This window comes from Colias philodice, chromosome 30, assembly GCF_061535455.1.
Source record: "Colias philodice isolate Cphi_HAF_F1 chromosome 30, ilColPhil1 Martin Lab GWU primary, whole genome shotgun sequence".
Taxonomy (NCBI): Eukaryota; Metazoa; Arthropoda; class Insecta; order Lepidoptera; family Pieridae; genus Colias; species Colias philodice.
The window spans coordinates 4,703,615-4,719,976 of record NC_143115.1 but is presented as its reverse complement, the minus strand read 5'-3'; the positions used below and the strand labels follow the sequence as shown (position 1 = coordinate 4,719,976).

The window sequence follows — 16,362 nt, the reverse complement described above, 5'->3', positions numbered from 1 at the left end:
TAAGGACATTAAAGAGAAACTAGATGAAAATCCTGAAAACTTCACTAAATATTAAAACCAATACGTGTAACGGAACGTAATACCTTGCAAAATATTTGACATTTGTGATTTGACTATGACGTGATTTTGACATTTGGCATTTAAAAAGAGGACGTGTCAAATGATGAACGGGTTTTGTGTTCGTAAACGAAAGTGAATTTTGTAAATAAAAGCAAACAAAATAACAATTATTAATCCCGCTGAATTCACCGCACAGTTATAAACTGTAAATAAGTGTCAAAGTTACGTTATAATATTTATTTCAAGTGTGAATAAATTATTGTTTTATTAAACAAAGTACATACAGGAACAATGCGTGTGGGATATTCGAAATTTGAATGACTCGGTGTCTTGGTGCCGCGAAAAAATTCATGAAAAGAAAGTTTTTACATTTTTTTATAATGACTGGTATACACAGAGACGCGCCGATCGGTATTCAGTGTTTACAAAAACTTAGTTCATGGCTTTGTCCTCGATGGCAAATAAACAGATTACGATGGTAAGTTTTTATTTATAAATTATTTTATAGTCTGTACCTACCGGAAATTAATTTATCTCGGAAGTTTCTGAACTACATTCTCTGTAACCTTGAATAAAAATATGAGAAAATAAAAGAAATTGTGGACTGTGAACACATTTAAAATTAAGGATGTAAAAAATATTTATGTTCTTATATGCTGAACAACTGTAACAATATTATAACATTAAATATATGAGTACTTATTTAAAATACTCAAAATATATTTTAAATACCTACCTAATTATTCTTTTAAATATATTATCTTCATTTTTCAAACAAAGCATCTGTACAACTAAAGCCATATTCAAATACATTAAAACAATAGAAACACTGTTATCTATACATTGTGCCAGATCTAACAAATTATTACACACTACACATATTTACATATAGTTTGAAGGAAAAAATATTTGAACATATGGCCCAACAGGTGGTTCAATTCATGAGATTACTATCTGTCCCGGCAAACGTTGTTCTGCCTTACTCTTATCACGGTAATGAAAAATAGATGTTGGCCGTTTCTCAGAGCTACCCAATATGCACAGAAAATTTCATGAGAATCGGTCCAGCCGTTTTGGAGGAGTACGGTAACTAACATTGTGACACGGGAATTTTATATATTAGATACTAGCTTTTGCCTGCGGCTTTGTCCACATAGTCAAGGAAAAACCTGCATAGATCATGTTCCCATGGAATTTACAGGATAAATCTAAACTTTGTTCTTTCTCACGTCTCAAGCTATATCTGTACAAAATTGGAAGTAAATCCATGCAGTACTGCTATAAAAATGGCAAACAGGCAAAGAGACATGTTCATAAGATTATATGTATATGCATATTTATTTAAAAAGCTTAAACAAAATATGATGTTCGCTCAGTACTGAGGAAGTATCGATTGCTTGATAAAAAAGTAATTCAGTTTTATTTGTATAGATAAAGATTAGATATGTTACAATAATATTTAATTATGATACTTTTTGCATATATTTTTTAAAACTGATAAAATTTAATGTAATTGTCTTGTATAGTAGGCAATGTCACTTAATAATTATGTAGCTTTCCGCTGGTAAAATGTATATCAATGTGTGTTAAATAATTGCGGAGAAGCGAGGTACAAACAAACAAAACATCTTTTATTAATGTTACTAGCTGCTGATTCTGAATTTGAACCTAAAAATATAGCCTACTAGATTTCCGCATGCGGCTTCGCCCGCGTTTTCAAAGACAAACCTGCATAGTTCCCGTTCCTGCGGGATTTCCAGGATAAGTAGTTGTCTATGTCTTACTCTGGGTCTTCAGCTACCAACATACCAAATTTCATTGTAATCGGTTGGGTAGTTTTTACGTGAAAGAATAACAAACATCCATCCTCACAAATTTTTGCATTTATAATATTAGTAGGATACTTATCTATACTTATACATTTTGAATAAAAAAAGATCTCTACAAATGGAAAATGCAATGCAAAATGGAAATTGCATAGTTTTCAATGGATGATGTTAACACTTGACTATGCATGATTAATATAAAGCTTTGTTACTGTGTTTTATTTAGATACATATAAAGAATGGTCCTTTTCAGAGTTATTGGTATACAATCATCCTACTAATATTATAAATGCGAAAGTTTGTGAGGATGTGTGTGTGTGTTTGTTACTCTTTCACGCAAATTCTACTGAACCGCAGTGAAATTTAGCACACATATAGAGGGTAACTTGGATTAACACATAGGATAGGTTTTATCCCGGAAATCCCACGGGAACGGGAACTATGCGGGTTTTCCTTTAATAATTGGGCGGGCGGAGCTTGTCTTTAATAATTTTAAGATATCGCTTAAATCTTATCTAATAAGTCATTCCATTGTTTGTTTCAAAGAAAGTTTAAACATTATCTTCTAATTATGATAGTTACGTAATAGTATAAGTGCCGCAGTCATATCTTGATAATTATCAGCATAATAATGTATGACACATCTCTCTATGATGTTCTTTTATAACATTCGGGATAAAAACTATCCTATGTGTTAATCCAAGTTACCCTCTATATGTGTGCTAAATTTCATTGTAATCGGTTCAGTAGTTTTTACGTGAAAGAGTAACAAACATCCATACATCCATACATCCTTACAAACTTTCGCCTTTATAATATATATTAGATATAATAAAATTTATGTAACTTCTAAGCATTGGTTGCTATCCTTGACATACATTTGCCTCTGGGTTTACTCATCGCTTGAATGTAATTGCATTTTTAAAAGTAATCGCACGCTATCAAGGAGAGATGTTTATTACTAGCTTTTCGCACGCGGCTTCGCTCGTGTGGTCAAAAGAAATTCGCATGGGAATAAGATGTTTCACCGCTACAAAAAGAAGCCTCTCTCGAGCTTCCTAACTTTATTCCTATATTCCTAGGAATCTCTCCGTTGGTACGTGAAAGAAAGGCGTACAAACATACTTTTGCATTTCTAATATTAGTACTAAATAGTTTTTTTTTTCGATTGACAAGCTGCCGCCCGGCCCGTGACTTCGTTTTTGACGTGACGTCTTATAATTCGATAGAGCCGGCTGCACGCACGAAAAAACATGACTCATGCGCGTTACCTAGCTCTGAGGCGTTCCATGGGCTTGAAGTGCAAGCGAGAGCGCGGAAGGAGCGACAAAGAAGCACAATCGGATGTTGTCACGTTCAACTATCGTCAGTAAACCAACTTTACAGACTACAAATTTTTTCAAACCTTCAGAGGAACACAAACTTCATGTTGTGAGGAAATTTGTAACAAACAAACAAACTGTTTAACCTCATAATATTAGTAATGGATAAAACTATTATGTCTAGTAACGTTATCGGTTATATTGTAACATGACCGTCGGCCATGACTTCTATTGCAATTAGTCATGCATATGATATCGTGTTTAAACATCCTACATTATACATACAAGTTGAATAAAAGAATTACAAAAATGCTTTGTTATTGAAAATAATAAAAAAGTTCAATACAATACATATTACAAACGCGAGATTTTATAATATAAGAATTTATTTATTTATTTTGCAAAAAACAAAATATACATAAAGGTTACAAAAATAAGATTAGAAAGCACAAAGGGCGGCCTTATCACTATGCTGTGATCTCTGCCAGGCAACCACGGGGAGAAAGCGCAAAAAGTTGTCGGACAATGTACTTATGGATGTATGTTTGTTACTCTTTCATGTGAAAACCATTGAAATGCATGTAGTTAGTATCATAACACACGCATATCTAAAGAAATCCTTGCTTGTGTCAAATAAATGCGAAAGTTTGTTTGGATGTATGTTTGTAACTCTTTCAATCAAAAACAGTTGATCATATGAAATTTGGTACAGAGATAGATAGTTATAGTCTGAATTAGCACATAGGCTAATTTTTGCTAGTAATACATACATAGTCGTGATACTTTTACGTTTATTATTTTTAATTTACTATCCGGCCGCGACTTCGCCCGCGTTTTTAAACAAAAACCCGCATAGTTCCCGTTCCCTTGGGATTTCCGGGATAAAACCTATCCTATGTGTTAATCCAAGTTACCCTCTATATATGTGTGCTAAATTTCATTGTAATCGGTTCAATAGTATTTGCGTGAAATACACATACACACATCCATCCTGACATACTTTCGCATTTATAATATTAGATAAGATTATTACCTATATTTGTGGTCAACATGGGTATTCGTCATTAATATTTACACCTTCATCCCAATATGTTCCAGGTACCAAGTGAGTGTGCTAATCCTAACCTACTTCACATACATGACGTACCACCTCACTCGGAAACCGATCTCGGTGGTTAAGAGCATTCTACATCAGAACTGCAGTGCGCTACCACCGCCTGATTTTGTGCCAGCAGACGATCAGTGGTGTAACTGGCCGCCTTTCAGTAAGTATACTAATTTATTTAAATTCATTTATTCAACTAGTTAGGAGCACAAAATTGCACGCCTCATAAGCGAAGCGTTGAGGTGGGTACTACTGTCACTTCGCGCAAAACATCTGATTTTTCAAACTTAAAATGTCTTTATGTATCATACATTGCACTTGTAAGATAATACATACACACACATATTAAGAAAAAACACTATTTTTAACGTTCATGATATTTTTGATGTCATTTTTGTTATTTAAACTAGTTAAAAAACAGTTTAAAAAAGTTCTGTCTTGGACGTCCGTGTGTCTGTATGTGCGGATCCTTTTTCTTGTTAACACGATAGCGACCGAAATACTTTACTAATCGAGTCTTTTTTTTCTCTTACGCTTGAGTATGCTCAGGAATAGAACCCTTTCATTTTTCAGGGTCTGATTCGATGTGGTTTAATTGTTATTAAATAAACAAAAATAATAATTAATAAATAATTATTAAAAAAAAATTATGAGGCGTGCACTTTTGGATTTTCCAAATTATTTTAATAATACATACCACTAGTACTTACATAGCAATTTCTACAGAGAAGAGCCGCAAGAAGCTCTTTAGATTTGTTGCTGATTATATAACTACATAATATATAAATCTTTTATCTCACTACATTTCATTTATTAAAAATAATGACGATGCCAGAGAACTGTCCTGCATTACCTTCTTCTTTAAATTCATTAATACTTGTTGAATGAATAGTTTCAAGCTTGTGCATATTGCGTTATAGTTAAATCGTCTCAACCATTACACCTTTTATCACGCTCACCTTATAATAATAAAAAAAATACTCTGTCGATTTTTACTTTTTTTTAATTAAAATATTAATAATTTTGATATAGATTATTATCATTATTATTCTGTCCCATTACAGACACAAATGACGCCAACACGCTTCTCGGAACGTTGGACTCTGCGTTTCTTTTCAGCTACGCGGCGGCCATGTTTGTTTCCGGTAAGTAAAGTGCGGGCCAAATTATTAGGGACAGTATTTTATTTTAATCTCTAAATAGAAAATAAATAATAAAATCTACTTAATATTTAGAATGAATGATTTCAAATACGTATCTTGTTGTTTTAGAAATGAAATATAATTTTTCTAAAAAAAATAATGTTCTGAACCCGTTTTATTCACGATATCATCCTACAGGCTTTTTCCACTCAAAATTCTAATCGAATCATATTTGATTGCGTCTATTTTTTTACGATATAAGTTTTTGGTAATCTTTATGGTTCCTATGCTTTGTACAATATCAATTAAAATAACACAAAAAGATAAATAGCTCAAGTTTGCAATTTACAAATAAACGAACAGACGCATGTATTTACTTTCGCTTTTATAATATACGAAATAGTACAATTACACAAGTTTCATATTCCATCTAGATGTATCAAAAACAATAAACTCTTGCAGGTATGATAGCTGAGCGAGTAGATCTTCGGTACTTCCTGTCACTCGGCATGATGTTCTCCGCGATTTTGTGTTATTTATTCGGTCTCGCGAAAACATTGAATATACACAACATATCTTATTATTTACTTGTACAGGTATGTATTGATTTACTGGCTTACATTTTTTAAAGTGAAACTTACTTAGGCGCGTTGAGAGTAAAATTTCAAGGTCGCGTCATGGCAATACCGTCACGTCATCTTGCCAAAGAAGTTTCACTTCTGACACGTGTGCTCGGCACACGCTCTTTTTTTTAGATATTATAAATGTTATCGAGTTTTAATACATATAAATTTTAGACTAGTATAAAAAAAAAAAACACATTTCAGGCAGGGGCTGGTGTAGCACAAACCACAGGTTGGCCGGGAACAGTGGCCATAGTTGGCAAATGGTTCGGTAACACGAAAAAGGGCTTGATTTTTGGCGTGTGGAACTCGCATACGTCTTTGGGTAATATTTTAGGTAAGTATCAGTATTATAAACGCGATTTTTTGTGAGAATGGATGGATGTATGTTTGTTACACATTCACACGAAAATATATGACTGGATTAGAAAATAAATGACACTTAAGTACAAACACTTGCTTTTTCCCGCGGTTTCCACGTGTAAAACCGCGCGGCAGAGCTAGTTTTATGATATAATTTATGCCAAGCAGTAAAATTTACCTAGAATCCGTTCATAGTAGTTATATAAATTTCTGATGAAGTGTTTCCAGAACGTGTGTTTTCTATAATAGATGTTTTATTTATTTCTTTAGTATAGCTGTTATAATTATTATTAATTGCAAATTATAAATTATTCACACAGGTACAATAATGGCGGCAGAATATGTGGAACACGATTGGTCGCTATCTTTCATATACCCAGCTTTAGTTATGGGTATAATTGGCTTCTTTGTCTTCCTGTTTCTCGCACCAGAGCCTAGGTGTGTTGGTCTCAGTGTTGATCGGTCTTCGGTAAGTGTAGGTAGTATATCTTAAAATTCATAATAATAAAAAAAAAATATTTGAGTTGATACTTATGGATAATAATAAAAAATAAAGTTTATCTGAGTGATACTTTTTTATGTCCGCACTTGTATTCGTAAAAATTAAAATTTAGTCACTTTAGTAAGGCAAATGTGAATAATTCTGATCAGTTAACATAAAAACAGTGATAATTTTAAACATTAGTTTAAAATTATTATTTTGTGGTCGAATATTAATTCGACCACAAAAATACTTTAATTATGTTAAAAGATAATAGTATGACAAAAATAAGTTCACAATTTGCAGAATAAATTTATAAAAGTTGCATCAAAATCGGGCCAGCAGTTTATATATCTTTGTACTTTCAGCCAAGCAGACAGCCCCGAAGGTCAATAGATGAGGACGAACCCTCACAAGTTATAGTTGGTGATCAGGTTAGTGTGTTTTTAAAATCTTAAGGGGCCACACATTGGGCAGCGTTGGCCCAACAAATGATCGTCGATGTTTGCCGCCATTACGGCGATTATTTATTTATTTATTTAGCATAAAATTCGGATATCGCAGATCCATTTGTTAGTAAAAAAAAACACAAGTATTATTGTTAGTAATTACATCTAAATTTGTATTATGAAACATCTACAATGACGGCCGATCATAGACAGTCTCTACACTATCGTGATTGCATCTACTCTCCCAACGCTGCCCATTTTGAAGAGCCTATAATGTTTATTCACAACAAAATAATGCATACAGTGCATGACAATAATATTGGCACACTTTTTTATTTAATTTTTAATCATGATTTGGTTGAAATAAGGTTTATTTCTTCTAATAATTTTCATAACTAGTGCACCTAATTGATTTGTAATTTTTTTCTGTCTATTAATTTACTTTTCAAGCATTATATTACTTTCCTCTTCCTTAATTTTGGTGATAAGTCATTGCAACAGTTGTTATTGTTTTAACTTAATTTTAATAAACATTAATTAATTAAAATTTTACAATTGATCATTCTTACACTTAAACACTACCAATTCTAAGCACAGTAACAGCTGTCGCAAAAATTAAGTAAAACATACGAAATACTCAAACGGTAACTCAATTTTAAGTTGGTATTATCTTATTAAGGTCTGGTTATGCCTCTGCTTTATTAAACGATCACTTTAACACTTAACTAACGAGGCATTAGTCCTTGAAGACACAAACAATAGCGTATGTGCCGAGCACACGTGTCAGAATTGAAAATTCTTTGGCAAGATTCAAAGATACCAAAATCGAAGCTTTACTCCATGACGGGTCCTTGAAATTTTACTCTCAACGCGCCTAAAGAAGATTTAACTTCAAAAATTCATTAGAGAAATAAAATATTTAAAATCTTACTGCAAACTATAAATTCAAGTGAAATGAAGATAATTAAAATTAACATTTACCACTTAACCACTTAACTCCAATTCAAAGTTGAGTACAGTTTAAGTACACTAAAATAACACAGCACTGTAATAATCGCATGTTTCGCAGACGGCCAGCTTGCGGCCGAACCGGCATTCAGCCAACTCGCCACCGGTAAGTTTTCATGTACACTGCTGGTAGAAATAAGGGAACACTTTCAGTTGTTTGTCTTCTCGATCGATAATGTTGTCTTTCTCTCACACATTATGTCAAACGCTTCTAAATTTCTTAAATTAATTGTGTAAGGCTTCTATAAAATATATAACCTGTAATTTACATATTCCTTTTTGAATCTACCGTTTCGTCTATCATATATTTTTATCTTTCGCATATGTGTGACGCATTTTCAAATTTTAAACAATTAATTTTAAAATATTACAGTACCAAGAAGACGAACCGTCAGAAGAAACGTCACTCCTTTCAAGACGGCCGCGACAAACTAATGCCGTCTCGCTCACACGCGCATTAGCTATACCGGGGGTTATAGAGTTCTCTCTTTCACTCTTTTTTGCTAAGCTCGTGAGCTACACGTTTCTGTATTGGCTCCCGCTGTATATTAATTCTTCTAGTGAGTATATTTTATTATTTTTTCGTTTATATAATATCTAAGCTAACGTTTTTATAGATTACTAGCTTTGCCGCGCGGTTTCACCCGCATTATTCCGCTCCTGTTGGTCTTAGCATGATGATATATAGCCTATATTACTCGTGTATAATGTAGCTTTCGAATGGTGAAAGAATTTTTAAAATCGGTCCAGTAGTTTATGAGCCTATTCATTACAATCAAACAAGCAAAGTTTTCCTCTTTATAATATTAGTGTAGATTTTTTATTTGTTAGGTATAAAACAATATGCTTTCTTTTTGTGCCAATAATAACAGGGTCACCAACATTTTGGTTCTCAAACATGAATTTGTACACTTATTAGCGCATTTGGACCATTATTTTAAACAGAAATGGTGACTAATCAGTACATAATATATGCTGTTAATAACTACTGATACATGTCACATGTCGTCAAAATGTTTGATTCTTTAAAGAAACGGTTTCATCATATTTACCTTCATTTGTGTGATGAAATTAGGTATTTGATTTAGGGCTGATTTTAAAATTCATGGTTAAAACTTATTCGTTGAATAACGTATTAAAATACCATTTCAAAAATGTGTAATTGCCTATCTTTTAATATTTTACAGGTGGCATTTTTTATCAATGTGTCGTCATTTATTGGACGGATAAGTTTTAATGATTGAAAAATTGGTCCTTACAACATACAAATAGATAGTTTAACATTTCTAGCCGCACTAACTCCCCGTCAATCCGGGGAACTTAGCACCGCGTTTGACGTGGGCGGAGTGGTTGGTGCTATAGTGGCCGGAGTGTTAGCGGACGCGGCCGGGTGTCCAGCACTAGTGTGCACCGCTTTCTATGCGTTATGTGCGCCTACGGTAAGTATCTTTAGTATATAGGGTTTTTTTATGGGAGGGTAGTTTTGAATATACAGGGTGTCCGGTGAATAAGTAATGAGAATTAAGGATTTGACAGTGTACATAGTGATCTTTCTCTTGGTATATTGTATAGGGTATTTTTTGTGGGTAGTTTTTATTTATTTTTTGTTGAGGGTAGTTTTAAGTATGCAGGGTGTCTCACGAGTGTGTAGTGAAAATGTAGGTTTTGATAGTGTTCTTAATGCTGTTTATAATGTATAGGGTTATTTTTTGCTGGGGGTAGTTTGAAGTATACCTTATACAGGGTATCTCATAAGTGTGCAGTGAAAATGTAGGATTTAGTAGAGTGGCATATGCTGATGATGATGTTTAGGGTTATTTTTTGTGAGGGTAGTTTTGAATATGCAGAGTGTCTCATGTGTGTGTAGTGATAATATGGGACTTGATAGTACTTGATATGTTTATTATAATGTATAGTCGATTTCTTGATTTTGTTTTTGAGGATGGTTGTAAATATACAGGGTGTCCGGTGACTGAGTAATGAGAATTTAAGATTAGAGAGTGTTCAACGAGATCTTTCTATTGGTATATTGTATCATGTAAATGTTATTTTTTTATTGAGGGTAGTTTTAAGTAAATAAATAAATATTTCCGGACAATTTTCACACACGGCACGATCTGATCCCATACTAAGCTTTCGCTTGTGTTATGGAAATATAATTTTAAATAAATACTTATACATATAGATAATTAACGCCCAGACACAGAGCAAACATCTATGTTCATCACACAAATATTTGCCCCGGGTGGGGATCGAACCCACGACCTCTGGCTTTGAAGGCAGGGCTACTACCAACCAAGCCAACCGACCAGTCAAGCCAGTATACTATTTCTATTGCGACAAGCCAGTTTACTGCGACATTTACAATTTTCAAATATGTACTTATCATTAAAAAAGCTTTTTAATTTTTTTTTCAGCTGCTACTCTACCAATGGTGGGGAGCTACATCCTACGTGTTGAATGTAACACTATTGGTGATAGCGGGTGTGTTGGTGAACGGACCGTACGCTCTCATCACCACCGCTGTTAGCGCGGAGCTTGGTGAGTGATTAAAAAAAATAAAAAGACGGGTTGCACTGGGGGAGTGCCGGCAGAAGTGAAAACTTGATTACTAACGTTGAGCATGTTTGATATTTTGGAATGGTATCCGTCTTACGCTTTTTCGATCAGTTCACGTGTCCTGACGCGAGTTTAAGATTACAGAAAAAGTGCTCAACACCGCTAAAGAAGTTTTCACTTCAAAAATCGAATCAGAATCCGTTGCGTAGTTTTTCACAAAACAAAATGTCATTTTTCGTGATATTTTGTATTCTTGGTAAAGAAATCGCTGACTATGAATTATGTTTTTTGTGATTTTTTTTTTGGGGTTTTTGTACGCTCTCGTCTGTAGATATGGGTGATTAAACAACTATGATATATTTTTTTTTTGTTTATTGTACGCGATTATCACCATTAGTGATGAAACAATTGTGTAATATGACATTCCCAAGTAATGACATTATACAGGGTGTTCCAGATCTTTTATAGGATGAAATTTATTGTTTTCCAAGCACTGATACGTAAAAAAATGTACTTCAACAACATTTTTTTAAAGAATTTATCTTAAAATGTCTGTTTACATCCCTATGAATTTTAAAATTTTATAATGAAAATTAAATCATAAACGTAAGCGCGTATACATCGATTTTAATCCATACTTAATATTATAAATGCGAAAGTAACTCTGTCTGTCTGTCTGTTACTCAATCACGCCTCAACTACTGAACAATTTGCATGAAATTCGGTATAGAGATATTTTGATACCCGAGAAAGGACATAGGATAGGTTTTATCCCGGAAATCCCACGGGAACGGGAACTATGCGGCTTTTCTTTGACTGCGCGGGCGGTGCCGCGGGTGGAAAGCTAGTTCCTCATAAAAGTGTTGTCATTGATTATTTTATGACTGTTTAAAAATTAATTGTGTTAAGAAAAAATAAAAATATTCGCAGGTACCCACAGCAGTTTGTCGGGTGATTCTCAAGCTCTGGCTACAGTCACTGCCATAATAGACGGCACCGGGAGTATCGGTAAGTTAATATACTTAAAATAATAAATGTATTAAGACAAAATATAGTTTGTGTTACTTGGTAAAGATTTATCAATAAGTAAAATTATTGCACGCCTCATAAGCGAAGCGTTGAGGTGGGTACTACTGTCACTTCGCGCAAAACATCTGATTTTTCAAACTTAAAATGTCTTTATGTATCATACATTGCACTTGTAAGATAATACATGTACACACATATTAAGAAAAAACACTATTTTTAACGTTCATGATATTTTTGATGTCATTTTTGTTATTTATTTTTAAATTTTTAATAGTTATCCTTATCCAAGTGAAGTCCCATGTCCCCTTAGTGGGGTAAGGGGCAGATGCATTATACATCTGTTTCACTGATCGATTTTCTTTAGGGACAAGTAGGTGATCAGCCTTCTGTGTCCTGCCAGACCGAGACATTTTTTTTTTCTTCGTTTCCACCGGGAATCGAACCCAGGACACCTTGGTGCGACGCTCACGCGTCAACCACTGTACCAAGGAGGCAGTCAAAAGTTGTATTTTTATAGTATGTTTAATCCTATCCTTAAGGTAACTTGGATTAACACATAGGATAGGTTTTATCCCGGAAATCCCACGGGAACAGGAACTATGCGGGTTTTTCTTTGAAAAAGCGGGCGGAAAAAGTTTGTTATTTAATATTAATAATTTGCAGGTGCAGCCGTGGGCCCGATGCTAGCGGGCGTCGTGTCTAGCGCCGGGTCTTGGTCGCATGTATTCTATATGTTGATTACTTGCGACTTTATGGCGCTTTTGCTGTTGTTACGGTGAGAAATTATTGTTTTTGACGTGACAACGTCTTATAATTCGATAGAGCCGGCTGTTCGCACGAAAAAACATGAGTCATGCGGCGTTACCTCGCTCTGAGGCGTTCCATGTAAGGCTTGAAGTGCAAGCGAGAGCGCGGAACGAGCGACAAAGAAGCACAATCGGACGTTGTCACGTTCAACTATCGTCAGTAAACCGACTTTACAGACAACCAAATTTTTTTGTGTTTTTAAAGTATTAGGATATTGGAGTGAAACTTCTTTATCGGGGTTGGAAAAAAATTTAGTTTTTTTTTTTTTTTTTTTTTTTATTCATGAATAGGTAAACATTTGGCCGCTGTTTCACCTGATGGTAAGTGACAACGCGTCCTAAGTTGGAACATGTTTACCTAGAAGGTGCCTATTCACATTTGCTTTAAATTTGGATAGATTGTAAGAAGGTGGAAAAACTGTATTCGGTAGAGAGTTCCAGTCCTTAGATGTTCGCAAGAGAAATGATGACGTGAATCGCTTTGTGCGAATTTTAGGGATGTCTACAACATAAGGATGGAAATCTGCTCCGCGTCTGGTTGTTCGATGGTGAAAAGGTGATGCCGGTATCAAGTTATGTAACTCCTCGGCACATTCACCAAAGAATATTCTGTAAAATACCGACAAACTGGCAACCTTACGACGATGCTCGAGGCAGGTCAATTTAGAATTGACCAATACGTCATTGTTAATAAGCCTTTTCGCTCGCTTTTCGATTGAATCAAGTGCTGACAGTTGGTAATTCGCAGCCCCAGCCCATAGGTGACAGCAGTACTCTACACACGACCGAACTTGTGCTTTATAGAGATTCAGAAGCTGTTCCGGTGTAAAGTACTGCCTTACCTTGGCAAGTATACTTAGCTTCTTTGCTGCAACACTTGCTTTGGATTCAATAAAAGTTTTGTAGTTTAGATTTGGAGAGAGCGTAAGACCAAGAAGATCGAATCTGTCAGATAATTCCAAAGGTACTCCGTGAAATGTTGGTGTAGACTTTAATTGACTTCGTTTCGCTGTAAACAAACAAGTTTGCGTTTTCGATGCATTAAATTCCACACGATTGCCGATGCCCCAATTAGATATTTTGTTCAAACCTATATTTAAACGATCAAGCATTGCATCACGCTGTTGTTGAATCTGCACCTCATTCTGTCGTGAATCGGATATGTAACTATCTATAATTGTAGTGTCATCTGCATACCCATAAATACCTGGTCCGAAGAGGTCGTTAATATGGAGCAAAAAGAGAGTTGCAGATAAGACTGACCCCTGAGGGACACCTGCATTGACTAGATGGATGTCAGAGGAACATCCTTCAACTGTGACCTGAAAAGAGCGGTTCCTCAAAAAGTTACTAATCCAAGTACATAAGTCCGGGCAGATTCCAAAGGATGGAAGTTTACATAAAAGGCTCTCGTGCCATACTTAGTAGTTAGTGTAACATTTTTTCGTTACGCGTGACATTTTTCCGTTACGCGCCATCTTTTTCTTATCCCTACCACGCGTGATTCGACGTATTTCTGTCAAGTTGCATATAGTAAATTATGTCTTGATAAATAAGGTCACAAAGAAGTTTCACCTCTTACGTGTGTAAACTAGTACACGCACACATTTTTGTTTTTTTTTTTGTAATTTGACGATAAAATGTTGAATTCATTCTCTATTTGTTGCTTTTTAGAAAATTTGAGGATGGTAAAAATGTAGAATGCAGTTTTTCTTGACTTTTTTAATTTTCGCTGAACTGTTTCAAGTTTTTCTAAAATTCTGAATTTTATTATATTTAACTTTGAATGGGTTACAGTGTTGCTACGCGCTAGCTGTATTATAAAAAATATACGAATAAAAAAGGATTAGTCATATCAAAGTCCTAATTATTATTAAAATGTGTTTCAGAGTGAAAGGTTTGTATGTATGTATGTATGGTTTTCACGCATTAACTACTGAACCGATTATAATGAAATTTAGCACACATATAGAGGGTAACTTGGATTAACACATAGGATAGGTTTTATCCCGGAAATCCCACGGGAACGGGAACTAAGCGGGTTTTCCTTTGAAAACGCGGGCGAAAAGCTAGTCATTATATTACACTTTTCTACCAAAACATGCTAATAATATTTTTATTTATATTTACAGAATAGCAAGATCAGAAGTACTGAAAATCAGACAAGAAAGGCGGCTTGCTTCACCTCGGCTAGTTCGAATCGAGTAACAGTATTATGGTGCAAATATTTATAATAAAATGTATAATTTTATCAATTTTGACGGCATTTTGTGTTTTATTTACCCCTAATCTTAATATATATAAATCTTGTGTCACAATGTTTGTCCTCAATGGACTTCTAAACCACTTAACCGATTATAATCAAATTCGCACACCATGTGCAGTTCGATCCAACTTGAGAGATAGGATAGTTTAAACATGTAGGTACCACGGGCGAAGCCGGGGCGGACCGCTAGTAATTATATAAGTATGTATGTATTTAAAAATTATGTATGTTTATCAGCCAATTGGTTTCCATAACACAAGCGAAAAGCTTAGTATGGGAATATGGGATCAGATTGCGCCGTGTGTGTAATAATATTCTGCAGTATTTATTTTTATTTACCCCGATTTTAGTAAATTACTTACTTGTGCTTACTAATAATGCGTGTGTACTGACTACTGAGCACACGTGTAGAAGTGAAACTTCTTTGGTAAGATATCAAAGTCGTGACGTCACATGACGTGATGGTATTGCCATGACGCGATTTTGAAATTTTACCCTCAACGCGCCTAAAGAACAATACTTCAAAAATATTCTTTAGACTCTAGTTTTAGCTACAAAGCATTGGTTTATACCAAAAATACATTTTCACTTTTGTGATTTAGAAAAATGGGTCACTACTATAATTAAGACTGTAATGTATTTCTGTGCCAAATTTCACACCGAACCAACGATTTGTATGAAAGAGTAACAAAAATACATTCTTAAAATAACTCTCCCGCGCTTTTACTAAAACTTAACATTACATAACTAGTATAAATATATTTTTTTTTTGCTACAAATAAACATTAATATTTAATTTCACAAGTTAATTCCATTGAATGCGCTTATTTAGTGAAGGATGTGCTAGTTTTAAATAGTCCACTTAGCAAGTAATGAAGAAATGTTATGAAAATTATTACAATAATATCGCAACATAAAAAATAAATACACACATCTACCTACACTAATATTATAAAGAGGAAAACTTTGTTTGTTTGTTTGTTTGTTTGTTTGATTGTAATGAATAGGCTCATAAACTACTGGACCGATTTTAAAAATTCTTTCACCATTCGAAAGCTTCATTATCCACGAGTAATATAGGCTATATATTATCACGCTAAGACCAACAGAAGCGGAGGCACGCGGGTGAAACCGCGCGGCACAGCTAGTTGCAAATATAATGCGAAAAAACAATTTTTGCGAGCAGATGAAGTTGCGAGGTTCAGCCAAATGATTACTACTACATGAAATGCGTCTTTATTTTACATATTTAAATATTAAATTATATAAATAAAAATATTACTTTACCCTCGCCAAAACACTTGTATCCTGTAAAATAAATAT

General features: G+C 34.3%; 1 protein-coding gene across 2 annotated transcripts; it reads left to right on the top strand.

Moving 5' to 3' along the window:
• The first annotated feature begins 144 nt into the window (after window positions 1–144).
• On the top strand, window positions 145–15,023 carry MFS16 (major facilitator superfamily transporter 16). Of its 2 annotated transcripts, XM_089713395.1 has the most exons (14): window positions 145–538; window positions 4,307–4,473; window positions 5,378–5,458; window positions 5,918–6,051; window positions 6,283–6,415; window positions 6,762–6,910; window positions 7,291–7,356; window positions 8,441–8,485; window positions 8,753–8,939; window positions 9,670–9,818; window positions 10,797–10,920; window positions 11,869–11,946; window positions 12,631–12,742; window positions 14,906–15,023. In XM_089713395.1, exons 1-14 carry the CDS (start codon window positions 378–380, stop codon window positions 14,979–14,981), a joined length of 1,662 nt encoding a protein of 553 aa, XP_089569521.1. In that variant the 5' UTR covers window positions 145–377; the 3' UTR covers window positions 14,982–15,023. The 2 variants fall into 2 exon arrangements, with proteins under 2 accessions (XP_089569521.1, XP_089569522.1); XM_089713396.1 differs by lacking the exon at window positions 8,441–8,485.
• The last annotated feature ends 1,339 nt before the right edge of the window (window positions 15,024–16,362 follow it).

What these genes read in the sequence shown, in the direction of transcription:
- MFS16 (XM_089713395.1), top strand. Translation starts at nt 378, where the DNA reads ATGACTCGGTGTCTTGGTGCCGCGAAAAAATTCATGAAAAGAAAGTTT. An exon ending in AAGTTATAGTTGGTGATCAG is followed by an intron (nt 7,357 to 8,440) that starts GTTAGTGTGTTT and finishes CATGTTTCGCAG; the next exon opens with ACGGCCAGCTTGCGGCCGAA. An exon ending in CGCTGTTAGCGCGGAGCTTG is followed by an intron (nt 10,921 to 11,868) that starts GTGAGTGATTAA and finishes AAATATTCGCAG; the next exon opens with GTACCCACAGCAGTTTGTCG.